This window comes from Peromyscus eremicus, chromosome 6 (assembly GCF_949786415.1).
Source record: "Peromyscus eremicus chromosome 6, PerEre_H2_v1, whole genome shotgun sequence".
Lineage (NCBI taxonomy): Eukaryota > Metazoa > Chordata > Mammalia > Rodentia > Cricetidae > Peromyscus > Peromyscus eremicus.
This window is the reverse complement of record NC_081421.1, coordinates 68,881,237-68,909,045: the sequence shown is the minus strand read 5'-3', so window position 1 is coordinate 68,909,045 and position 27,809 is coordinate 68,881,237. Positions and strand designations below refer to the sequence as shown.

General features: G+C 43.4%; 1 protein-coding gene across 1 annotated transcript in view; it reads right to left on the bottom strand.

Annotated features, from left to right (window-relative positions):
• Arnt (aryl hydrocarbon receptor nuclear translocator) overlaps positions 1–27,809 on the bottom strand; it is an 84,122-nt gene that overhangs the window by 46,170 nt on the left and 10,143 nt on the right. Inside the window, exons 2-4 of the mRNA XM_059265861.1 lie at positions 20,020–20,131; positions 15,466–15,510; positions 1,978–2,022 (exon numbers count right to left, since the gene is read on the bottom strand). Of these exons, the coding sequence (XP_059121844.1) occupies positions 1,978–2,022; positions 15,466–15,510; positions 20,020–20,131 (202 nt within the window). The remainder of the gene's footprint in view (positions 1–1,977; positions 2,023–15,465; positions 15,511–20,019; positions 20,132–27,809) is intronic.

The window sequence follows — 27,809 nt, the reverse complement described above, 5'->3', positions numbered from 1 at the left end:
TTTTTTCTTTTTTGGTTTTCCGAGACAGGGTTTCTCTGTGTAGTTTTGCACCTGTCCTGGATCTCACTCTGTAGACCAGGCTGGCCTCGAACTCACAGAGATCCAACTACCTCTGCCTCCCTAGTGCTGGGATTAAAGGTGACCACTGCCCAGCTGAGAGAGTCACTCTTATTGTTCACTGCTGCATACATACATCAAGTGAGCTCACCCATGAGCTTCTGGCTATTCTCCTGTCTCATTCTTATATCTCTCAATAAGGATGCACTAGGATTACAGACTCTTGGGATACTGTATCAAGATTTTATGTGAGCTGGGCGGTGGTGGCGCACACCTTTAATCCCAGCACCCAGGAGGCAGAGCCAGGCGGATCTCTGTGAGTTTGAGGCCAGCCTGGTCTATAGAGCGAGATCCAGGACAGGCACCAAAACTACACAGAGAAACCTTGTCTCAAAAAACCAAAAAAAAAAAAAAAAAAAAATTTTATGTGGATTCTGGGGATAAGCACTTTATACCCTGAGCCATCTCCCCAGCCAAAAATTAGTATTTTCTAAATTTGTATTTATTATTATTATGTGTGTCTATATGATGTACATGTGTAAGTACAGGCACCTGAGTGTCACAGTGTGTATGACACAGTGCAACTTTTGGGAATAAGTCCTTTCCTTTCACTGTTGAATTTAGGGATTGAGCTTAAAGTATTTATTTATTTATTTTCAGTGATTAGTAGATACTTATGCAAGAATAAAAGTCATCCATGCCAAACTTAATATGAGAGGTTAAATGTTCGTTGCAATTTTTCTTCCTGGCTAAGTCTTTCCTTTCTCTCCCTGTCTGTTTTGAAAACATAGTATCAGAAGATGAGGGGCCCAAATATTGCCTCAGCTCCTAAAAGTGAGTTCTTGGGAGTGTGTCTGAAATTATGCTAACATTTGCTGATCTTGCTTAGGTCCAGTCAGTCAAGATAGGATTTTTGATGTGCGTTTAGCATTTGGGGTCACTGTACTGAAGCAGACACTGCTGTTTAAGCGGAACCAAGGTACTGGGGAGAGTGGACAGGGGCACAGGCTTATACTTGGAAGATGGGATCGTGGCTCTCCAACTATTTATGTGTTTATGTGTGCGTCTGTATGTATGTACGATCATGTGTATGTGGAAGTCCCCAGAAGCCAACAGGATGTCAAGTTCCCTGGAGCTGGAGTTACAGGTGGTTGTGGGCCACCATGTGCATGCTGGAAACCAAATTTAGGTCCTCTGCAAGAGCAACAAGCATTCTTACCCACACAGCCTTCTCTCCAGCCCCATGCCCTTTTTTTTTTTTTTTTTTTTTTTTTAAGAGTTACTCATAGCAAGAATGTTCTAAAAGTAAAGCCAGTTTCTGGGTTGAGAAAGATTACTCTTTAATAAAAAGTAAAATAAGTGTATTTCATAATCTAACACTTATTTAAACGAATTTTAAGTTTATTATCTAGAAAAAACTCATTTAAATGAGTAAAAAACATTTTCTATAAAAATTCTTCTATTATTTGTACCAATATAATAATTATATCCAGCCGGGCAGAGGTGGTGCACGCCTTTAATCCCAGTACTTGGGAGGCAGAGGCAGACGGATCTCTGAGTTTGAGGTCAGTCTGGTCAGGCAAGTTCCAGGACAGCCAGAGCTACACAGAGAAACCCTGTCTCATAAATAAATAAATAAATAAATAAACAAACAAACAACCCCAAGAAGTCCATAATGTGTGTTCCTGTAGATACAATAAACACACTAGTATACCTTGCATACATGAGAAAAGCATTTTGTGAAAAGTCCACCACGAGCTTCAAGTCAGGTCACCTGCATCAATGACAGGCCCTTTCAACACTTTTCAGAAGAGGGAGACACTCCCTCCACAGAGGAACTCACTCCCACCTAGATAAAATTTAAATCCCACATTTAGACGGCTCGACCCCATAACCAGGACAAAAATCCTCGTGCATTACCTGGCAAACCGCTCTTTGTCATTGCACATCTGTTCATCGTCACATCTGAAAAGGAGAGGGGTGGGGAAAAGATTAATTCAAATTAATCTCTCATTTACCTTATCTGCACTTATCTAATTCTGCTGGGAAATAAGTAGAAGTGTTCAACAAGAGTGAGCCAATGGACGAGCATCACGAAGCACCACATACTGCTGGCAGCTGACAGAACTTCAGAACCGATGACTATTATTACCTGTCATGTTTCTAAGTTATCAGACAGATAAAGATGGTGTGATGAGAACATGAAATGTCTGTGATGGCCCTAAAGTTGGGGACATATTTGGGTTTGCTGTTTGCTTATCTGTTTGTTCCTCATAGTTTCTGATTTTTGTTTTTCTGAGATGGGGACTCAGGTATGTAGCTCTGGCTAGCCTGGGACTTTGAACTTGCAGAGATCCTTTTGCCTCCGCCTCCCAAGTACTGGGGTGAGAACTGTGAATCACTATGCCTGACTCCGTTGTTTTGGTTTTTGTTTTTTAATGTTGCGGTGATATTTTGAACAAATAAAATTTGCTTGAAGATCAGAGGACAGAACAAGCCACTAGATTAAGCACAGAGGCCAGGCAGTGGTGGCACACACCTTTAATCCCAGCAGAGGATTTCTTTGAGTTCAAGACCACACTGGGCTACAGATTAATCCAATCTAAAAGAGAAACAGAGCCAGGCAGTGGTGACACAGGCCTTTTAATCCCAGCACTAGGAAGCTTGAGACAGGAAGTGATATGGCTGGGCAGACAAAGGAATATAAGGTGGGAGGAGACAGTGTTAGGATCCTGCTCTCACTCTTCCGGGTTTAATGTCTTATGTCATCAGCAGGGCGACTACACGCCAGCCTTAATAAGCTGGACACAGACCCCCCCCCCTCCCAGCCCACCTTCCTTTTCTGTTTCTTCTCTGCTCTCTGCTCTGCCCCGCTTTGCCCGCTCCGCCAGGCCTGGCTTCTCCCTCCTATCCCCTCTTCTTTCTAATAAAGCCCATTCTAACTCTGGTAACCATGGCCTGTGACTCTTGGGCGACCAACCAGCGCCATTCATCCTTTCAGACAGGAACTCATGCTCTGTCAGGATGAGGCGTTGGTGAGGTAAGAGGTGGTAGCTGTGGCTTGCTCTGCTTCTCTGATCTTTCAGCTTTCACCCTGATATCTGGCTCTGGGTTTTTATTATAAGACCATTTGGGATTCGTGACACAAAATGTGGCTTAAAAAAAAAAACCATAGAACAGTGTATGTGTGTCTTTTTCCTGTGTCCATTCTTCTGTGAAAATTAAGGTCATAAATAAAGATATTCAAACAACTCCTTAAGAGCCTGCTTTAAGCTGAGTGGTACATGTGTCTGCAGCTCTACTGGCCCAGATACTTAGGCAACTGAGGGAAGAGGACACTTGAGCAAGGTGAATGGAGGGCAGTCTGAGCAGTATATCAATACTTCACAGGGGGTGAGGAGATGGTCAAAGCCTCCAAGACTCAGGATCCACTCCATAAGAGGGGACAGAGAGCCGGGCGGTGGTGGCGCACGCCTTTAATCCCAGCACTCGGTAGGCAGAGCCAGGCGGATCTCTGTGAGTTCGAGGCCAGCCTGGGCTACCAAGTAAGTTCCAGGAAAGGCGCAAAGCTACACAGAGAAACCCTGTCTCGAAAAAAAAAAAAAAAAAAAAAAAAAAAAAAAAGAGGGGACAGAGACAATTTTAGAATTATGAGAAGGGGACAGACTGTTGTGGAACACCGTCTTCTGGAAATAGCATGGCCAATGAATTCTTGAATTTATGGTAGTCTGTACGGTAACAGCACTGCTTAATGAATAACACTGCACCGCCGCCGCCGCCGCCGCCGCCCCCGCCGCCTTAAAACCCTCCCTGGTGCTGAGACAAAGCAGGCTCTCCCAGGGCTCTGCATCGGGACCCTGTACCGAGGTGTCTTCCATCTACGACTGCCAGCTTTTTTCATTCACCCGGCCGCCAGACTGCTCTGCACAACACCAGCAGCCCAGATTGGGGAGTTTTCCCTTTCCAAGATATATTTCTTGCTGTCGGACCCGGGGCAGGGGGGAGGGGGGGTGGAGTGTCCTCAGACTGCATATGCCAGGACTCAGTCTCTCTTGACAAAGCACTGAATGCTGTCAGACCCCTGGGAGGTCCTCTGGGTACGTATGCCCCCAGCCTTTACCCCCCCTCTTGACAAGGGGTGGGGTAACTTATGCTGATTCACAGATTCTTCCCTAACCTCGGGGATGCCTGAGACTGGGGATCCCATTTGTTATTTTATTTTTTTCTCTCAGCTGCAGTCATGGGACACAAAGGCTTCTCTCGGTCCCACTCCTCCTCTGAGAAATGCCTTAAATATCCCTAGATGCCAGTAAATATGGCTGCATTATGGCTGCTTGGATCCCAATATTTCACGGGAATTATTTAACTTCTGCCAGCGAATGGGCAAATGAAAAGAGTTACCTTATTCCCAGGCTTTTTACCTAAGCTCTGAGCCCTCCCATTCATTCATTCATTCATTCATTCATTCATTCATTTATTTATTGTATATACAGCATACTGTCTGCACGTATCCCTGCAGGCCAGAAGAGGGCGCCAGATCTCATTACAGATGGTTGTGAGCCACCATGTGGTTGCTGGGAATTGAACTTAGGACCTTTGGAAGATCAAGCAATGTTCTTAACCTCTCAGCCATCTCCCCAGCCCCCTGAACCCTCCCTTTCTGAGCCTTTCTCTCCTGTCCACGTGCAGCCTGAACCTGAGGACTCTCTGACTCCAAAGGCCCTCTACTCATCTGACCTCCGCTCTGCTCTCTGGTATGGGATGGCCGCTCCTGCCCAACTGTGGCTCCCACCTGCACTCTGTCACCGGTTCTCGAGCTGCCCTGAGTAGCATGGACAGGTCTGGAAGCAGGCTAGGATGCATGCAAATGAGTTTAGGATCAGGACCCACATTGGGATTATAATAATCCAGATGGCTCTCTAGCCAGATATCAGTTTACAACCTGCCTCCTGGCAGGTCTTCCTAAAGCTGTCCTCAAACCAACAAACTATCAAAAGCTAAACAAACAAACAAACAAAACAAAAACAAAACGTAATTCAAGAATACAGAATAAAATCCATCTCATGTCTCCCATAGCTTCCCGACATCAGGGCTAACTTAAGCATCTGGAGAGAGGGCCCCTGACCCCACACGCAGAAGTCTCAGCTGTGGCATGTAAGGTACCATGGGAGAGATGAGAAAGCCCACGAACAGAACTGCCAAATGCTGGCACACGCTATCCCGGAGGCTGCATAGAGGCTTCCTGGTCCCTGTTTTAAATGTGTGGTAGAAAAGGCCACGTGGGCCATCAATGGAGCCCTGTTCAAAGTGCTACCTAGAGAGATGCTGGTCAGCTGACTGCCCTCGTGCACCTCATGGCATGGGGACATCAAACAAAGACCTCCCAGGCTTGGTCACAGGTTCACAGGGAACCCAGGATACAGCATGGGGCGATCCTTTTCCTTCCTTGTAGACACTGAGCCACTTACTCAGTCCTGAGGGAGTTTTGGGGTCCCACCTCTCCTCGTTTCCCTATTGTAGGGGTAGGGGACAGCCTTACCCACCTCACCAGACCCCACCACTTAATTGTACTTTCAGGGGTACCTAATGGGAAGAGATTTTCCAGCTAAGGTAGGAGCTTTCATTTCATTTGCTCCCTCCATGTGCCTCACTCCAGACCGGCCAGCAGTGCTTCTCCTCCTCATGCACAGTGACACAGACAGGACCCTGTTCTCTCTCTCAAGTTCCAGAGGACATCAGGATCCACTGCCTTGTCATCAATTCCAGAAGAATGAGGTTTCAGCCAGGCGGTGGTGGCGTACGCCTTTAATCCCAGCACTCGGGAGGCAGAGCCAGGCGGATCTCTGTGAGTTCGAGGCCAGCCTGGACTACCAAGTGAGTTCCAGGAAAGGCACAAAGCTACACAGAGAAACCCTGTCTCGTAAAACCAAAAAAAAAAAAAAAAAAAAAAATGTCACCCCACAAGCTTTTCTCTTCCTGGTTCCCTCTTCTAATTAACTACTCAGCTAACTGTTACAGGATCATCATAGAGCTGGAGTCCAAGGATCATCAAGAATACCCAGGCAGTAAGGAACAGTAACAATCCAAAGGTATTTACACCCCCAGACCCCAAAGGGTCTGGGCTCTGCAAAAAACAGACATTAATATAATAATCTATTACTGTTAGCACTCAGCAATTGATCACCTGTGTCTCCTGGATGCTAAACTAATAAAGGAAACAGGTGCCTGAAAATAATCTTGTCTCAGATAAGGCTTATCTCAGGCAAAAATTAAAAGCATGTTCCAAACCCCTCCCCCCCCCTCTCACACACACACACACACACACACACACACACACTAACCAATACAGCATAGTACTAAAACATTACAATATCATGGTCACCAGCGCAAGACTTTAAATTTCCCATGGCTGCTTCTTAATATGTTTAAAAACTCTTCCAAGCTCCATAGCCAGCTTGTCCACCTGGACAGGCCAGCAAGCTCCAGAGCCAGCTTGAATTCACCTGGACAGCACCTTGTCAGAAGGCTCCAGAGCAGCAGACAACAATCCTCCAGGACACCCTGCTACCTCAGAAGCCCCCTTCCCTACCCCCTCCCAAGAGCCAAATGATGCCCACCAAGTCAGGTAGAAGCAGCTTTCCGGAGACACAGTGCCCCTATTCCTGTTCACCCACCTTTTTTTTATAATAAGCAAAGAATCTGGAATGTTGGAATTCCTGGCCACTCCCCTAGCTACATGACCGTACATGCGCAGTTCAGTAATCAAGCAAGGGGCCTTACATCCTACATAATACGTGATCGTGTACTTCGCATGCAGCGTGATCATGCAATCTATGTGTATGCATGGTAGCTCCATAAGTCCATATGCGCATGTGCAGGGGAATCCATAAGAAGCGGATCACAGACTCCTCCCTCTTCTTCTCCTCCCCACCTTCTCTCTCTGCACATGTCTTCCACAGGCCTGGTCACACTCTCTTCTGTCCCTCTCTTCTAATAAACTCTGACAGTGGGTTTTGTTGTGTCTCCTGGACTTTCTCGTACGTAACAGGGCCATTTAATGAATAACATTGCACCACCGCATTAAAACCAACAGTAGCCACAGAGAAGGTGTTCCTGTAAATAACCACTCACACATGCTACTGGTAAGCAACCCTGATGAAATGCTGAAGTCCCCTCCCCACTTGCGGGCCACAAGAATATATTATAGAGACTCAGCTGTGTATTAAAGCTATACTTTGACTGACCAAGGGTCTGTCAAAAGGCAAGCCATTTATTTTGAATATTTGGTGTTATCCAGCTTTTAATATTTCAGCTGTCTTCTGCTATGAGATTCTTGTGTGCCCAAATACTACGTTTGGCAAACAGCTAAGCTTCTCAGAAGCTGAACCTCTAGGTAACTAACACACACACACACACACACACACACACACACACACACACACACACACACACACACCCCGCTGTGCCCAGGAGACTAACAGGCTGCTTGATGTATAGTTTTGTTTACTGTGCAAATAAAGTTCAGATCTTCCATTGCCCCAGAGCAACTTCTTAGATAAAAGGGGTTTCCTCTTACTAGGTGCTTCAAGCTGTGATGCAGATTAACTAGCTATCAGTGCTCCTCCCCTACCCTGTCAGAAAACTGGTAGCAGAGAAAAACAGTGGCAGTTTTATTTTTAGTGACATAGATTTCTTTACCCTATCACCTGTAAGTTTATAGTTTGAGCACATTTATGATAGACCCATAATGTTTTCACCTAACCACAGTAAGGATATATTCCTAGCACATAAATTCCTTATCTGATTTATTCCAGCTCCTATCTAACTCTGCCTTTATTCTCTTCCCCTTTTTGGGTTGCAAATGAAGTTGCCAGGAAGCTTCTGGTGTGGACCTTGCAACTCTTAATGTTGTATTGTAAACATGAAGGTGTTGTCGTCTTGGGAAAGATATAGATAGACGAGTCCCTATAGAAGTGGGCAGAATTTTGGACAGAAGAGCTCCGTGTATCTAGATTCATTCCCGCGCCACTGGTAGTGTCTCTTCTGGACCCCTGGGAAGTGTAATATGAAGGCTGGTCCTATAATATTACAGGAAACACCACCACCACCACCACCACCACCAAAAAAAACCAAGTCATGAAAGTAGAAGAGGAACTAGCTGGGAAGAGGAAGATTAGTGGGAAGAGGATGACGAGGGTAAGGGGTGGGGTGTACATTCAAACTGCCTTATATACGTGTCTGAAAATGTAAACTGGTGCACAACTGAACCCCTGGCATGCAGGATGCAGATGCAAGAGGACTGCCACAGCTAGAGGCCAGCACGGTCCACACAGCAGGTTTCAGGCCATCAAAACCAAACTTGTGTTTGCAGACCTGGGGCAGATGTGGAGACTGGAAGACAACCTGTAGGAGCTGGTTCTTTCCTTTCACCACGTGGGTTCCAGAGATGGAAAGGAGGACATCCAGTTTAGCAGCAAGCACCTTGACCGACCATGCCATCTCAACAGCAGCATTCTATGCTTTACTTCTCTGAGACAGCATCTTGTTAGGCAGCTCGGGCTTGATTTGAACTCACAGTGATCCTCCTGCTTCAGCCTCTCATGTACCAGAATTATATGCATATGCTATCAAACCCAGCTCAAAACTAATTAATTTAGGGGTTAAGCAGATGGCTCAATGATTAAGAACATATGTTGTTCATGCAGAGAACCCAGGTTCAGTTCTTAGAACCCACATGGCAGTTTACAACTGTCTTTAACTCCAGTTTCACGGGATCTGACATCTTCTGACCTCTTCAGGAATCAGGCACACACATGTAGGCAAAACATAAAAAATTTTCAAGTCTTACCAAAACAGCTTATACAGAAACTTGGGCCAGGTAGTGGTGGCACATGTGTTTAATAAATGCCAGCACTCAGGAGGCAGAGGCAGTCGGATCTCTACAAAGTGACTTCTAGAACAGCCAGAGCTACACAGAGAAACCCTGTCTCAAAAAATAAAAAAAAATTTTTGGTATGAGAACTAGAATCCAGAGCTTTGAGCTTTCGAAGCAAGGGCTTGCCCCTGAGCTGTAACAATGATTTAGCTTTTAAAGCAGCACCATATTGTTTTCCATTGTGACTTCCATTTTATATTGCCACAGTGTACAACTGTTCCAATTCCAGCACATCTTTAGCAATATTTGTTATTTTGGGGGATTTTGCTTGTTTCTTCCCCTTTTGAGGGAGAGGGTTCAAGGTTCAAGACAGGGTTTCTCTGTGTATCCCTGGCTGTCCTGGAACTCTGCAGAAGAGGCTGGCCTTGAACTCTGCCTCTGCCTTCTGAGTGCTGGGATTAAAGGCGTGCACCACCTGCACCACCCCCACCCCCACCACCCCACCCCCACCCCACCCCTGGCTTTTGCTTCTTTCTGAGGCAGGATCTCACTATGTGGCCCTGGATACTGGGTTCCCTCTACCCACTGAAGGCTGGTGGACCCAGCCTCCAGACTTAGCTCCTATTTTGTTTTGGTTTTGATAGTGGTCATTGGAACAGATATAAATGACATCTCAGTACAGTTTTGACTTGTATATATCCTAATGAGCAGGGATGTTGATTTTTCATATGCTTGTTGGCCATTTGTATCTTTTCTTGGAGAAATGTCTATCCATGACCTTTGGGCATTCTTTTTTCTCTTTCTTTCTTTTTTTTTTTTTTTCACTTTTATATTTGTTTTTACTAATTTTGAAAGTAATCTATGTTTGGTGTTTAGGGAAAAAAAAATCAACCATTAAATAAAAACAAGACTATTCCCTAAGTCTTCTACTGAAAGCGAAGTTCACTGCCGTCTGCAAGGTCACAAAAAGCTCCTGGCTACTGCCTCCTCTGGGGCAGTTCCTACTACTACCCTCTCATACTGGCAAGGACTTTAATATTCCCAACAATAGCCACATTCATCTCTTATTGCTTCCAGGTCTTTGTACTTCCCTTTCCTTTTCTAGGAAGCCTCTCTAGTTCTGAGCCACTCTGCCAAACCAGACATCCACTTCCTTCCTTTTCACCATTTCAGTCTCGAGATGAAATGTATCCTCCCCAAAGCCCCTGAGATCCTCCATCCACTACTGGCCCTCAGTTATGTAACACTAGTCTATCACTGTCCTACTGAAGCAATCTGTTTGTTTGCCTGTTTACTGTCTTCCCAACAAGAGGACCAGTTTGTAAAGAAACAGTCCTTACATCAAAGGAGTCAGAAACGCCACTCTAAACACAATGTTCTAGTTTACTATTACTCAGATTAGAAGGAATGTGAAAACAAATACTGGGAGGCCAAGAATGTTAGGACACAACTTTAGTCACAGAACCGGGAGGCAGAGACAGGCAGATCTCTGGGAGTTTCAGGCCAGTCAGAGCTACACAATCAGATCTATTTAAAACAAAAAACAAATGCAGGGCAGGGTGTGGCAGTCTGAGCTTGTAACCCCACTACTGAAAAGAGAGGCTCTTAGTGAGTGTGAGTAAAGCCTGGACTATACAATTATTTCCAGGCTTGCTTGGATTACAAAGTGGGGCTCTGTCAAACAAAATGAGGCTAGTGAGATGTTTCAGTAGATAAACACATCTGCTGCCAAGCCTGCTAATCTGAGTTCAATTCCCAGAACCGATATGGTAGAGGGGGTACCTATTCCTGCAAATTATTCTCTGACCTTCACACATTGGCTATAGCACACGTGTCCACATACACACAAAAGACATAAATGTTTAAAACACACAACCACCCACCCACACTGGCAACCTCTCTCTCTCTCTTTTTTTTTATTTTGTTATTTTGAGACAGGGTTTCTCTGTGTAGCTTTGCGCCTTTCCTGGATCTCGCTCTGTAGACCAGGCTGGCCTCGAACTCACAAAGATCCACCCTGGCAACCTCTCTTAAGGCCACAAATCCCCTCCAGGAAGATGTAGCAACCTGGGAAGAGGAACTAACCCACAGGACAGTTCAAATGCCTGTTCATCTTAACCTTAATCACCTAGGTTACCATCCCTATGAGGAGAGCGTATCAATTCCTCAACTTTACTGACTGCATCTTTGTCTTCCTGCCGGCCTCCAGGCTACTCTCAGAGCACATATTAACCTATCTACCTCTTTTTCGGCCTCCAGTCAGGTTGTCTCATCAACTCAGTCGTCAAAATGCTGAGAGGAGAAGGAAGGTCTTTTCCTCCCCTACACTTATAACAAAGGCATGCCTGTACAGTTACTATCCACTGCCTCTCCAAGCATACTAACTGAATTCGATGAATAAAATTTGGTATTTACTTCTTAGTGTACACACACACAGAGTGCTAGGAATCAAACCCAGGCCTTACACGTACATTAAGCACACACTTTACCACTGAGACACACCTCCAGCCCCATTTTAACCACTCTGAAGTATCAAGAGGCACTGTTGCTGACATTTTCGCCTTTATTTTTCTGAAACTGTCTCCTGTGTAACCCAGACTAAGGCAGAACTAACTAAGGCCCCTCCAACTGGCGAGCTTTCAGCCCCGTCGTCCAAGTGCTGAAATGACAGGCAGCTACCACTCTGTGCTTGGCTGGTTTTTCATCTTCTTTTATAGACAAGGCCTGGTTAGGGTGACTTCAAACCTGAACCTGTAATCCTCCTGATCTCCTCTCCTTGGGGTTCTGTACCCCACTATGCTCAGTTTATACGGTGCTGAGAAGCGAACCCAAAGCTTCATGCATTCTAGGCAACCACTCTACTAAGTTGTATCAAATTATTCTTAACATAAAAAACAAACACTTATTTCTACTTGCGTGTGTGAATGCTTGCCACATGTTTGAGTGGCTATGGAAACCAGAAGAGGGCACTGGATTCTTTGGAGCTGTAGTTACAGGCAACTGTAAGCTGCCCAACGTGGGTTCCAGGAACCAAACTCTGGTCTTCTGAAGAGCAGCAAGTACTCTCTAACAGCTGAGCATCTCTCCAATTCCCACAATTCTTCATCTTAAATATTAAATCACTTCTCAGTATTATGTCAGAATTGTAGTTCATTACATATTCTAGATATCAATCGCTTCTAACATACATGATCTGCAAGTATTTTCTCCCAATTCTACATGTTACCTCTTCGGGACAAGCAAAAAGAACTATTAGGAGTAAGCTTCACACAATTGGCAATTCAATGACACAATGTTTTACAGTATTTAAAATAATGGTAACAGGGCTAGGGATAACTCAATGGTACAGTGCTTGCCTAGCATCCAGTCAGTCCTAGGCTCAACTACTAACAGTGCAAAATGGAATAAACACTATAACACAGTACATTTATAAGCAAGTGACGGTCACTTTTCATAATAAGTGTTATTAACTATACACATGTATAATGATCAGCAACATCAACATGCCAGTATCATTATGCCAACATCATCACAAACATGAATGATGAATTCTTTTCACTCTGAAGTTATAACAGCTATGTCACTCAGTAATTTCTTTTAATAGGTAATAATTTTTATGGCTCCCATTATAGTTGTACGAGACCACAGACATATATAGTGATCTGCTAAGGACCAAAATGTTATATAAGTTTTGTAATGACTACTTGCTTTTGTGGAAGCAATAACTCAGGGTAAAAACTATCGAACAGGAACAAATAGTTTAGTGACCTCCATGCCATTCATACATATGCCATGGTTCATGAGAGCATGGCACTGTAATTAATAATTCTCTAATAAAGGAATTCCCAATAGAGCTGTTTGAAAAACAGCTATCTTAGGGATGGAGAAATGGAGAGACAGCTCAGTTGTTAAGACCAGTTGCTGCTTTTGCAGTGGGTCTGGGCCCAGCTCCTAGTGTAACAGGGCCCCAGACCTTAGGAGGCCTTCAGACCTTAGCGCAACTGACTCCGTGATGGAAGTGCCATTCAGGTTGTAAAACTCAGCAGGTGGACAGCACCACCTGCCAAAACTAAAACAAAGGCCTAGTCCATCAAAGTCCATAGTTCTGGGAAAGACTCTGAATGTACTAATCTTGCTTTTTTAGCTTCTGTAGTTCAGATTCTGGCTAACTGTTCTTGTTAACTGAAGTATGCCAACCCAGAACATGGTTTTTGTTCCTAAAATCTCACCCTGAGAAGGGCTGAGTGCTACACTGGGATTCCAAACACTCAGTGTAGCTGTCAGCCAGCTAATAAAGACTTTCTATTGTATTAAATCCATGTCCAAGCAATCTTCTCTGGTGGATACCCCATAACACCAGCACCCACATGGTGGCTCACAATCATCTGTAACTCCAGTTTCAGAGGACCTAATGCCCTCTTCTGGCCTCTGTGAGCACCATATGCACGTGGTGCTCCAGCAATACTTGAAGACAAAACATCCAAACACTTAAAAATACAAATATATAAATCTAGAAATAACAACAAAGTCTTTATAACAAAAAGTAAAATCTTTTCCCTTCTTCACATTTATTAAAATCCACTAAGTGTCAAGAAGAATTATTTTCAATTGCTATGTTGGTTGGTTTTTGTCAACTTGACACAAACCTAGACATTATCTGAGAAGAGGCAATCTCAAATGAGACAATGTCTCCACCAAAATGGCCTGTGAGCAAACCTGTAGGATATTTTTTTTTAATTATTAATTGATGCAGAGGGCCCATTTCACTGTGGGTAGTGCCTCCCCTGGGCAGATAATCCTGGAAACAAACATCTGATGGGGAAGCAAAGGCATGGAGACAGGACTAGCTGAGATCTCACATCCTGCTCCACAAACAAGAGGCAGAGAATACGCTGGGAATGGTGTAAGTCTTTTGAAACCTTAGAGAATGCCCCAGTGGCACACTCTGTCTAACAAGACCACACCTCACCCTTCCCAAACAGGTCTACCAATTGGGGACCAAGTATTCAAACATACAAGCCTATGGGGAATATTCTCACTCAAACCAGCACACCCTTTTAGTCTCCAAGTTTGAGGCTGGCCTGGATCCTGCAACCCGACAACCCCACTCCCACACCCCCACCCAACCTCCTCACACACACACTTATACACACACAAAACCTCTAATTTCTGCGACCTAAAAGAGGAGTCAACAGGTACTGGAGTGTGACAGAGTAGAACATTATCAAATTATACCTTCCAACATCCACATCCTTTTGTAGCCCTCTCCAACAGTGATGCAGGACATGTATACACAAGCTGCTCTGGCCAACAAGACATTAGTAAAAGTTGTAAGAGTCACAGAAGCAAAGGTTTGTTAAGTACACTAAGACTTGCCCTTTGTGTTACAGCCATCACGACACTCTGCCCTGTTTGAAGATGAGGCAGTGGGGGTGGGAGGAGGCAGGAGCAGGGAATGAGGGGAGAATGGAGAAAGAGAGAGGGGCAACTATGCTGGCTGAATACAACTTTCAACAGACCAGATGGCTGAGCAGTCTTACCATGAATCCAACGCACTGACTTGTGAGAACTAATCAATTAATTCTTTTCTTTTTCCATTTGTGTGTATATGCACGTCTGCATGTGTTATTGGCAAAGGTCTGTGTAGATGCACATGTGTGTGGGTGAGCACGCATGAAGAGGCCAAAAGTTGATGTGGGGAATGATGCTTCATCTCTCTTCTACCTTACTAGATGAGGCAGAAATCATTTCATCACACGCAGGGCTGGCTCATGGGAGGGAAGGGAATAAAATAATAACAAATTCAGAGCTTGCAGATAATACTACTCTGCATGCTAGCTTGCTGGGGGATCTCTTGTCTCCACCTTCCAAGGCTGAAATTACAAGCATGATTCTGTGCCCACTTGGCATATATGCGGGCTCTGGGGATCTGAACTATTATCCTTAGATTTGCAATGTCAAACCCTTAACCACTGAGCTACCTTCCCAGCCTGCTATTCTTTTAAAGGCATGAATCAACATATGACTTGGCTTATGGACAGTCTTCTAAATTTTCTGTGCCCATGAGAAGCTATCTCTACAAAGAATACCTAAAAACTGTCCTATGATATAAGAAAATGTAGTTTTAGGAAGAAGCATATTCTTTAGGCCAATGAACAAAAACATTACAAGCCAGAAGTACAAACACGCTAATAACCTTTTGATACTAAGGACTGAACCCAAACCTTAGACACGCGAGGCAAGCATTCGAGCACGCTACGCTCCCAGCCCACTGGCTTTAATAATGTGGGACATTTCCTTTCTATGTGTTAGGGTGAAGGCGCTCGTGCAGCAGCCCGTATGTGGAGACCAGAGGACAATCTGCAGCAGTCAGTTTTTTCCTCCGCTCATGTGGGTTCTAGGGAATCAAACTTACATCATCAAACTTGGTAGATAAAATACTGTTACCCACTGAGCCAGCCAACCAGCCCACCAGCCCACTGAGCAGAAGTCACTTTATGAGAAGTCTTTTTTAAAAAAATCAAAACTCTTACCTCAAAAATTTACTGTTCCCTTCTCCATCATCATCAAAATCCAGCCTGGGGAAAGACAACAAAAAATATTCTGAGTCTATTGATAACATAGAATCTTAAGAAAGTAAACTATAGGGCTGGAGAGATGGCTCAGAGGTTAAGAACACTGGCTGTTCTTCCAGAGGTCCTGAGTTCAATTCCTAGCACCCACATGGTGGCTCACAACCATCTGTAATGAGGAGATCTGGTGCCCTCTTCTGGCCTGTGGGGATACATGAAAACAGAACATTGTATACATAATAAATAAATACTTCTTTAAAAAAAAACAGAAAGAAAGAAAGTAAACTATATTAACACAAGATGCCTATGTGCTCACCTAAATAGAGGAAAAGAAGAAGTGGGCAGAAGCAAAACAAATTTATACAACATGGTTTTCATAGTGTCCTAACTGGGCAAAACAAACCAGCCATGGTGGCACATGCCTGTAATCCCACCATTCAGAAACTGAGATGAGGACTGAAAGGCCACCCTCAGATACATAGTAAGTTCTAGGCTAGCCTTTGTTGCATAATTAGAACCTGTTTCAAAAAGCAAAAGGAAGGAGGAGGGAAAAGCAGCAGCAGCAGCAGCAGCAGCAGCACAACTGATACCTCCACAGCAGGGATTTGTATACACGAGGCAAGTAAGTCACCAGGAAGACTCGAGAGCAGTGTAAACAGTCCCACCATCTAAGAATACAGCTCAGTCGGGAGAGTGTACAACCTCTCCTTTAGAGCATAAACTGGGCATGGTGGCACACACCTGTAGTCCTGTCACATGGGAGGTGGCAACAGGATGATTAGGAGTTCAAGTTCAACCTTGGTTACACTGTTGAGTTCAAGATTAGCCTGGGCTACATAAGACTCTGCCTGGAAAAAAAAAATCCTAAGATCTATTTTTCATTTTTATGGTCTAATCTAAGCCCTGTTTATCAAGTTTCAACAACATCTTTCAAAGCAATGATATTATATAAAGGAAAAGAAGACACAGCAAGTCAAGTTGTTAGTCTAAAAATGAAACATACACCATATTCACATAACTGTGCTAAGTGGCCAGCCTTGGTGGCACATACCTTTAACTCAAAGTACTCAGCAAGTAGAAGCAAAAGGATGGTAAATCCAAGGCCAGTTTGAGCTACATAGCCAGACCCTGCCAAGAGAAAGGAAAAAGCAAGAAAGCAAGATCACCTGCACACAAGATATTGTGGGACATGTGGCAAAAATAAAATTAGCCTTGGGGAACTTTTCAGCCCAGACAATTGCATATATAAAACGAAGGGCCAGAGAGATGGCTTAGCAGATTAAGGAACTTGTCACCAAGCCTGAATTGGATCCCTGAGACCCAAATAGTGAAGAAATAACAACCACGGGTTCTTTTCTGACCTAAACACATACATAGAGTAAATAAAATAACTTACTATACATAAGTGACAATGTGGTTTGGTTTTCTGACACAAGATCTTTCTACATTGCTCTGGTAGACCTGGAAATCACTATATACACCAGGCTGGCCTCTCTCAAGTGCTGGGATTAAAGACATGTGCCAGCACACCCAGATGTAGTGACAATTGACTGTACTCCTGGAACATAGGAAAACAGAGGCAGGAGGATCATGAGTGAAGGCCAGTTTGGGCTACATGGTGAACTCCAGGCCAACAAGGCTACACAGTAGGATTGTCTCAAACTAGGTGTGGTAGTCACATGTGTTTGTTTCCAAGCACTTGAGAAGTGGAACCAAGAGGAACAGGAGCCCAGGCCAGCTGGGGCCACAGGAAAACTGTATCAAAATAACACAAACAAATTAAACAGATTTTGTTACAAAATAAAAAAGCAAACACTTCTTTAAATGTGTTTTTAATATTGACAAGACTATCTTTTATGATTTTTAAAAAGATTTTGCCGGGCGGTGGTGGCGCACGCCTTTAATCCCAGCACTCGGGAGGCAGAGCCAGGCGGATCTCTGTGAGTTCGAGGCCGGCCTGGGCTACCAAGTGAGTTCCAGGAAAGGCGCAAAGCTACACGGAGAAACCCTGTCTCGAAAAAAAACAAAAACAACAACAAAAAAAAACAAAAACAAAAAAAAAAGATTTGATTTTATTATGTCTTTGGGGGCATGTGCACATGTAACTACAGGTGCCCACAGAGTCCAGAACAGGGATTCAGATCCACTGAAACTGAAGTCACAGATGGCTATGAGCCTCCAAAAGGAGGGACCAGCAACTGAAATCAGGTTTCCTAGAAGAGCAGTGTGGACTCTTAACCACTGAGCCTTTTCTCTGGAACTCAAGATTTCTTTTCATGTGTTTTTCTGCAAAAAAATAGTGACATAAAACTGAAATCCTAGCATTCAGGGGAAGATCATGAGTTCCAGACCTGGGGTACACAAGATCTTATTTCAAAAACAAAATAACAAGAACAGGCAATAGCAAGGGAAACTAGCTCACTGGTAGAGCACTAGCCAAGAACGCACAAGGCCTTGTGTTTGCGCCCCAACACCCCTCCTCCACCACATACATACACTCAAAAATTTAGTAGCAAAAATTGGGTAAAATAGCACCTACTGTCCCGGGTGCTTCTAAAGGAACCTTGTGACTTTTATTTATTTATAAGTTTAGTATTTTGTGTGTGTGTTTGAGTACATAATGTGTATATGGGCACCACACTCATGTAGCAGTCAGGAGACAACCTGGTGGAATTGGTTTTCTCCTTCTACCTTTATGTGGGTTCTAGGGATCAAGCAAAGGTAACTAGGCTCATAGGCAAGTGCCTTTAACCACTGAGCTGTCTCACTGGTCCTAAAGCAGCAGTTCTCTCCTGCATATCAGATATATACACTACAATTCACAACAGTAGCAAAATTACAGTTATGAAGTTGCAACAAAATAATTTTATGGTTGGGGTCATCACAACATGAGGAACTATATTAAAGGGTCACAGCATTAGGAAGGTTGGAAACCACTGCCCTAAAGCAATCTTCTTTCAAAAACTGTTCCCAATCTTTACCATCCAAAATTAGTTTTTATATGCTTTAAAAAAAAAAAAAGCTTTTTTTCTGTGTTTGTATTTTAGTTAATTTTCTTTGTTTTTAGTTTTGTTTTGAGATAGAGTATCATTGTGTAACTGAGAATGGCCTCATATTCTGCATCCTCCTGACCCATCTCTTACTGAGTACTAGGATTTCAGGTATGAGCCACCATACCTCACTTATTTTTCCCATATTCTATCTTGCATTTTGTGTGTGTGTGTGTGTGTGTGTGTGTGTATGTGTGTGTGTGTGTGTATGACTATCAGAACTTTAGAAACTTGAAAACAACGGATGTGTCTCATCTATCTTTAGAGTCTATTAGCAATCACATAACAATGCCACATTCGAATCTGGTACTTAATGAATACTTTTAGAACTAAATGGACTGTGCATTCCAAGCCAAAGAAAGTATCAATAACTTAGAAAAGAAGTAAGTTTAACAAAATGATTTTGAGAATACAAACAGAAGAGCTTAAGGAAAGCCAACAGTTTTCTTTTCTGGGGGGTGTGGGGTTGTTTAAGATACAATTTCTTTGTGCACCCTTGGTTGTCCTATCTCTCTCTGTAGCCCAGGCTGGCCTCCAGCTCATAGAGATCTGCCTGCCTCTGCCTCCCAGTGCTGGGATTAAAGCGTGCACCACCGCTGTCCCCAGCTGACAACAGTTTTCTTAACAACAGTGAAATCATTGGTCTTTGCCACAGTCCTTTACCTTTCAGAGAGGTTTGGTTTGGTATGGTGTGTGTACTTTTTTTAAGCCTGCTCATCAATAAAGATACATTGTGGCTGTTCTTCCAGAGGACCCAGGTTCAATTCCTAGCAATCACATGACAGCACACAGCTATCTGTAACTACTAAGTTCCAGGGGATCCAACATCCTCACACAGACGTGAATGCAGACAAAACACCAATGCACATGAAATAAAATTAAATAAATTTTAAAAAAAAAGATACATCGAAAGAGAAGCTTTTAAAGTTCAGAAACCACAGGGTAGTGGTGGTGGTGCACACCTTTGATCTCAGTATTCTGGATGCATAAGCAGGTGGATCTCTGAGTTCAAGGCCAGCCTGATCTACAGAGTGAGTTCCAGCACAACCAGGGCTACACAGAGAAACCCTGTCTTGAAAAACGAAAAAGAAAAACCATACATCAATGCAAACAAATTTTTAACCTGCTTAGAAATTTCCTTGTGAAACACATAAATTCAGCATGGTATGTGAAACACTCGGTTCCCTGAGTGAATGAGATGAGAGCAGTGACAGGCAACGGCACGACAGGTTCATCTCTTTACAGTGGTATTTCTACTCACATTATAGAGACATTTTAAAAAGAAATGTACATAAAATAGGAAGCCTACATAAGGAAAACTCCAGGGACTAAGAGTTAGTTATGTGACAGCAATGGAGTAAGTAATCAATTAAAGTGAGGTCAGGAACAGACAAGGAGGAGCAGAGACTAACTCAATCAAGTTGATTTTACAAGAGAGACACTGAAGATTTACATTCAAACTTACCCTGACCGTCGCTTAATAGCCCTCTGTACAACAGTTCCTCCACCTTGAATCCCAGGTCCAGGGTTTCCAGAAGCAATGGTGGAACCTAGCGATGGTACATCTGATGTCATTTCTGTCAGGAAAGAATATCATCAATATCTCAACAATCAATGTCATGACGCTGACTAAAAACCATACTCACACCCGGGGTCATCACACAGTTAAGCAGGAGAGGTACTTACTGCTAACTCCGATGACTTTAATTCAATACTTAGCATCTCCATGGTGGAAAGAGAGAACTGACTCATAAGGTGGCCTCTGACCTCCACACATGCACTGTGACATCCCACAGTCATAGTCACAAATAAATATATTTAAAAATTAAAAAAAGAAATAAATACTCAAGCCAGGCCTAATGGCAAACATCTGTAATCCCAGCACTTGAAAGACTGGAGAGAGGAAAATCAAGATTTAAAAGTCAGCCAGACAGTGGTGGCTCACGCCCTTTATCCCAGCACTGAAGAGACAGGAAGATCTCAAAGTTCGAGGCCAGCCTGGTCTACAGAGTAAGTTCCAGAACAGCCAGAGTTGTTACACAGAGAAACAACTCTGTGTCGAAAAACCAAAAAGTTCCAAGTCATCTTCCTATACAAAGTGGATTTGGGGCTACCCTGGGCCACAAGAAAGGCTGACTCAAAACCTCCACAAAAACAACAAGAGTTGTGGTGCATTCCTTTAATCCCAGCACTCAGGAGGCAGAGACAGGTAGATCCCTGAGTTCCAGGCCAACCTGATCTACAAATAGAGTTCCAGGACAGCCAGGGCTACACAGAAAAACCTTGTCTCAAAAAATGAAACAAAAAAAAAAAAAGTTTCAAGCTATAGATAAAATCTCAATCATGTATTAGAAGACTCACAGATTCAGAATAGACAATTTTAAATAAAAAATCATGAAGGTTTTAATTTTAAAAAAATCACTGGTCATACTAAGAATCAGGAAGATCTCAAATGGGGGGAAGGTGTCAATTAACAGATGCTAACATTAATACAGTTATTAGAATTATCTAATAAGTTTTGCAAGTAGCCATTATAAAAATTCTTCAGCAAGCAACTAAAAGAACATTTGAAACAAATGTTTAAAAAATTGCTTTAGTAAATAAAAACATAGGACATGAAAAAACAAAACCTGGAACTTTGGAAATAAAAACTGTAAGAGGCCAGGTGTGGTGGTTCATTCCTATAATGCTTGCACTTAAGAGGCAAAGGCAAAAGGATTGCATGTTTGAGACCAACCTAGGCTAAACGGCTAGTTTGAGGTCAGCATGGACTGACTTTATAATAAGACTGTCTCAAGAGGAAGAGGAAGACAAGAGTGGATGAAGGGGAGAAAGTAGGGAGTGTATATATGGATATATGGGTATAGATACATGTACAATCCAAATAAAAATGTCCTATGGTCCTATCAATAGATAGTGGACATCAATGAAAATGAGCCAGAGCTCTAAAAAAACCAACAAAACAAAACAAAACAAAAACAAAAAACAAAACAACTAATCTGACCTGACAGAAAACAGGTGAGGGCAATGACAAAGAGAAGAAAAACTAGCAGAACTTCAGCTATCACAGAGCTACAACAGAAAGAGCTAACATTTTGTCACAGGAGTCATGAAAAGAGATGAAAAAGAAAGAAGGGCTAAGAAATGTGTGGAAAATTCCTAATTTTGACAACAAATGTAAACCTACAGAATCAAGAAGTTGCAGAAACTCCAAAAATGAAAGATCCAAAGAAACCCATTCTAGTACTCATCATAATTAAACTTCTGAAAACTCAGACCAGGCTTTGAGTCTAGAAAGATGGCTCCGGGGCAAGGGAGCAGGCTGCTGAAGAGCCTGACCGGGCAGCCTGATCACCTGAGTTAGGCACACAAGTGGAACGACAGAACCAACTCAGGCAAGCTGTCCTCTCTCTTCAGACTTGCCAGGTGCACACGCACACTTGCTCCATAAGAAAATAAATGTAAAGAAAACTGTAAATGAGCCAATGACAGGAGCTTCAAATTAGTCTGAAACTAGCCTTTACCAACAGGTAAACTGGAGTGAGGGAGAAGGAAGACTCAGACAGTCAAGTGTTTACATCTGTGGTAGTCTGAATGTAACTGGCCTCCAGAATCTCAGAGAGTGGCACTATTTGGAGGTGTAGCTTTGTTGGAGTGGGTGTGGCTTTGTTGGAGGAAGTGTGTCACTGTGGGGCAGGTTTTGAGGTTTCCTATGCTCAGAATACTGCCCAGTGTCTCAACCAACTTCCTGTTGCCTGCAAGATGTAGAACTCTCAGCTGCCTCTCCAGTACCATGTCTGCCTGCATCCCACCATGCTTCCTGTCATGATGATAATGGATTAACCCTCTGAACTGTAAGCCAGCCCCAATTCAATGTTTTCCTTTAAGAGCTGTGGTGGTCATGGTGTCTCTCCACAGGAAAAAAAAAACCCTAACTAATACAATCGCACAAAGATAAGGACCTGAGTTCAGATCCCCAGTACTGATGTAAAAGCTGAGAGGTAAAGACAAGTAGACAGGCTGGCCACCCAGTTTAATTTACTTGGTAAGTTCCAGGCCAATGAGATCCTGTCTCAAATAACAAAGTGAACGTCTCCTAAGGAACAACACTTGAGGTTGTCTGCTGATTCATGTGTACACAAATATATAAGAACTCACATAAACAAATTTTAAAATCATTTTTAAAGGTAAATTGACTCATTCCAAACTGTTATTTATTCCTTCCTGGCCTAAAGCTAACAAAACTAGACAGTAAACTAACAACACTAAATGCAATTAGTTATTATTCTTTCTAGTCTTCAACATATTTTGAGTCCGAGACCACCCAGAGCAACTCTTGATTGACTGAAAAACAAAATCAAATAATATTAAAATTTCCATTCAAGTGTAGAGCTTCTTGTCTATAATTACAGCACTCAGGAGGATGGCCACAAATCCCAGGCCAGCGTGGACTACACAGTGAGTTCTAGGCCAGCCTGGGCTACAACAGTGTGAGACTGTCTCATAAATATATAAATAAATAAATTTGCACCCAATGCTCTCCTGACCCTGAGAGGTGGACAGTCTGGTGCCAGGCTCTGAATACACCAGTTCTCTGGTGTGTCTACTTGTTCTCCAAGGTGTCTTTTTTTTCCCTCTTGCTCTACTCAAGGATATGACTTTTCCCTCTTTGTCTTCTTCATATCTCCTTCCTCCTGACAGTGCTGAGATCTCCAGCTTGCCTATCCTGCTCTTTTCTTACTGATTCTAATAAACTATCCCTTCTGAGTGCAGGTTTTGTTTTTTTAAAGATTTATTTATTTATTATGTATACAGTGTTCTGTCTGCATGTATGCCTTCATGACAGAAGAGGGCACCAGATCTCATTACAGATGGTTGTGAGCCACCATGTGGTTGCTGGGAATTGAACTCAGGACCTCTGGGAGAGCAGCCAGTGATCTTAACCTCTGAGCCATCTCTCCAGCCCCTGAGTGCATGTTTTTTAAAGATTTATTTTTAACTGGAGGGGGAACGATATGTGCACGTGAGTGCAGTTGCCTGCTGATGCCGAAAGAGGGGGCTGGGTGCCCTGTAGTTGAAGTCACCTGATTGGGCCTTTGAAACCAAGCTCAGTTCCTCCACAAGAGCAATACATGTTCTTACCCAGTGAGGCATCTCTCTAGCCTTTTGAGTCTTTTATCCATGAGTCCTTGCTAAAGTGACCCACCCTGAGTCACATGGGGCTAGGGGTATGGCTCAGCCAGAAGAATGCTTGCCTAGAATGCTGGAGGCCCTGGGTGTATTGATGCACTCCTGTAATTCCAGCATTCAGCCAGCACTCAGAGGCTGGGGGCCAAAGTTATCCTCAGTTACAGGAGTCCCTGCCTCAACAAAAGAAACACCGTGTACACATCAATCAAAAGGAAGTAGGACTGCAGTAGGCTTAGAGGCTCCGCCGGATGACTTCATGTCAAACTGACACAAGCCAGAGTCACGGGGAAGAGAGAACTCAACTGGGAAATGTCTTCACTAGATGGGCCTGTGGGCAAACCTGTGGAGCATTTTCCTAATTAGTGATTGATATGGGAGGGCCCAGCCCACTGTAGGCAATGATGGACTGGTGATCCTGGGTGCTGTAAGAAAGCAGGCTGAGCAAGCCATGGCAGAGCAAGCTAGTAAGCAGAACTCCTTAGTGGCTTATGCTTGAGTTCCTGCCTTGACTTCCTACAGTAATGGACTGTGATGTGGGTGTGGAAGCTAAGCTGAAATACTTTCCTCCTCAAGTCTTTTTGGTCACAGAAGGTGTTTTTATTCAAGTACCAGAAACCCTAACTAAGAGAGTCATTTTTGCAATGGCGGATGCCGGCCCTTGCTTTAACTAAAAGCAGGAAGAAAGTCTGGCATCTCTGCCTTCACTTTGTTTCTCTGTCTACTTTACTTTTGCTAAGGACACCTTGTCTTTAATCTGTCCTCTTGAGTCATCTTGGATTCCAGCAAAAACAAGATCAATTTCTTTAGGATAAAGAACTGAAACTATTCCCAAAGCTGACACTGGGTAGATTACCCACCGAATTAGAACAATTACCTGTGATGAAGAGACTACACCCAGAATAACTATCTTGTGGGATCCACATTGATCCAGTCTAGCAACAATTTAATTCGACCACCTGGCAGGACCTGAGACAATGAGACGCTGTGACCAGGAGGCTTAGCCTCTTGCCTACTGTCCTAAATGTTCTATGTAAACCTAAAGCTCATGTCAGTGCAGTGAGAAGACTTAAGGGTCACTGGACCCTTTTATCTGTTCCTTCTTTCAAAGTGGCCACAGAATAAATCTGCTTCTGCATCATTATTTGTCAATTAATTGGTGCATTGTAAAAGGTGACTGAGCCTAGCCAGCTGACACTAAGAGAGCCCAAGATTTTTTCCTAAAAGTTTTGGTTACAGGAATGGCTAGATTACAAATAAATCTGATAAGACAGCAAATACAATTTATCTACACCTACACCTCAGGACATTACACAGTGAGAATCCACCAACAATAACACGCAACACACCAACGCACATAAACTAAACAAGACTGGGTAAAATGTGTTGTAAAATCTGCACAACTAAAAGGAAAAAAAAAGTCCTATCTGGAGCTCTGCACATCCCTCTCTTAACAACTAAAAGAACAACTGGGAAATCTGCAAAGACACGGAAGGAAACATCACTAACTAGAACCATTCAACACTTAAAGAAACACCCACCCAAACCAAAGACACACATTCTTGTCAAGTGTCCCTGAAACGTGCTAAGACACTGACAAGATGAGGATCCACAAAACAAACTTCAAAAAGTCTAGAGCCAGGCCTGTGGTACATCTTTAATCCCAGCACTAAGGAGGCCAAGTCTAAGCTCAGCTGATCTGCACAGACCAGTCAATATAACAAAAATAATAAAAAAAGATGAGAAAAATCCCTTCCAACTTGGAAAAGAAACAACACAATTAATGAATGAGTCAGAGTCTCCCAAGGAAAATGTTACAGGAAGTTTAACAAAACGCAAGTGAAGCAAGTGCTACCCTTGCGGCCATTCTCTTCCAGGCGCCACGTTGGTGGCTCACAACCATAACTAACTCTGGCTCCAGAGGATCCGACATCCTCATCCGCTCTCCAAGGGCACTGCACTCACAAGCCCATACACAGATAAGAACAAGTACAAAAAAACCAAAAATATACTACAGAGCCGACAAGATAAGATGGCTCAGAGAGGAAAAGTACCAGCCATGCAAATCTGACAAAAGTTCCAACCCCAGAACCCACAATAGGAGAGAAATGACTCCCAAAGCTGTCCTCTGTACACACCAGTACACATACACACACACAGACACAGACAGGCAGACGAACAGAAAGAGAGAAAGAAAATAATAATAAATAAATAAAGCTGGGCCCAAGTGGCGCACGCCTTTGATCCCAGCACTCAGGAGGCAGAGGCAGGTGATCTCTGAGTTCGAGGCCAGCCTGGTCTACAGAGTGAGTTCCGGGACAGCCAGGGATACACAGAGAAACCAATCATTAAGCTTTAACTTCAAAAGCCCGGGGGGGGGGGGGGGGACACAGACGGACCCCCAAAGCAAACAAACAAAAGAAAAGAAACTGCTGGGCAGTGGTGGCTCACACCTTTAATCCCAGCACTGGGAGGCAGAGGCAGGCGGATCTACAAAGCGAGTTCCAGAACAGCTAGGGCTGTTACATAGAGAAACTCTGTCTTGAAAAAAAAAAACAAAAAAAAAAGGGGGGGGGGGGCTGGAGAGATGGCTCAGAGGTTAAGAGCACTGGCTGTTCTTCCAGAGGTCCTGAGTTCAATTCCCAGCAACCACATGGTGGCTGACAACCATCTGTAATGAGATCTGGTGCCCTCTTCTGGCCTGTAGACATACATGCAGGCAGAACACTATATACATAATAAATAATTAAAGTCTTTAAAAAAAACAAACCCCCCCCAAAAAAAATTTTAAAAAGACCAGAAGTCAATGAATTTCTAAGTAGAAAACAATAAAAACAAAAAGCTGGTTTTTTGAACAGATCAATAAAATTGACCCAACCTCCAATAAGAGGGGAAAACCCCATGAAGTGTAACTGACTCGATATGAAAATAGATGTAGCCGGGCGGTGGTGGCGCATGCCTTTAATCCCAGCACTTGGGAGGCAGAGGTAGGCGGATCTTTGTGAGTTCGAGGCCAGCCTGGTCTACAGAGCAAGATCCAGGAAAGGTGCAAAGCTACACAGAGAAACCCCTGTCTCGAAAAACCAAAAAAAAAAAAAAAGAAAGAAATGTAATAGTTCTCTAACTAAGGAAACTAAATTCCCAGTTTTACAATCCCCCAAAAAGAAATGTCCAGGTCCAGATTATTTTACTATGGATTTAATCAAACATGTAAAGAATTAACACCAACTCTACACAGTTTCTTCCAGAAAATATTTGGATGGGATATTCCCTCCCACCTCATTTTACTGATGAATCTAGTATTAACCTGATATCAAAACAAGACAATCAGTAAAAAACATACAAAATTATAGACTAACATTCTTCCTGAAAACATACTAAAATACTTAACAAAAGATTACCAAATAGAATTTAGCCATAAACAAAGCAGGTACGCTGGCACACATATAAAATCCCAAAAGTCGGGAAATCAAGGTAGGAGAATAAGAACTCGGGTAAATAAAATGAAGAGTAAGCCAGGAAGACACCTGGTACCCACCTCTGCCCTCTGCACTCCCACATATGAGCACACATATACAAACAGACACACATACTAAGAATCAGGAGAGCTCTGCCAGCCTCTTTAGCCTGGCTGTTATGAGTAATGGCTTTGTCAATTTCCCATAGGTCTGAGGCCTTGGAGGCCTCAACATGGCCATGCCTATGTCAACAAAGCACATTCACTCAGGACTTCCTCTGCTCCTTACACATGGCAGCTCAGTCTATAACTCTAGCTCCAGGGGACCCAATACCTCTTCTGACCTCCAAGGGCACCTGCACTCACATGTGTGCCCACACACACACACATATAAAAATAGAATCTTTAAAAAACAAAATTACCAGGTGTGGTGGTGAACGTCTTTTTTTTTTTTTTTTTTTTTGGTGTTTCGAGACAGGGTTTCTCTGTGTAGCTTTGCGCCTTTCTTGGAACTCACTTGGTAGCCCAGGCTGGCCTCGAACTCACAGAGATCCACCTGGCTCTGCCTCCCGAGTGCTGGGATTAAAGGCGTGCGCCACCACCGCCCAGCT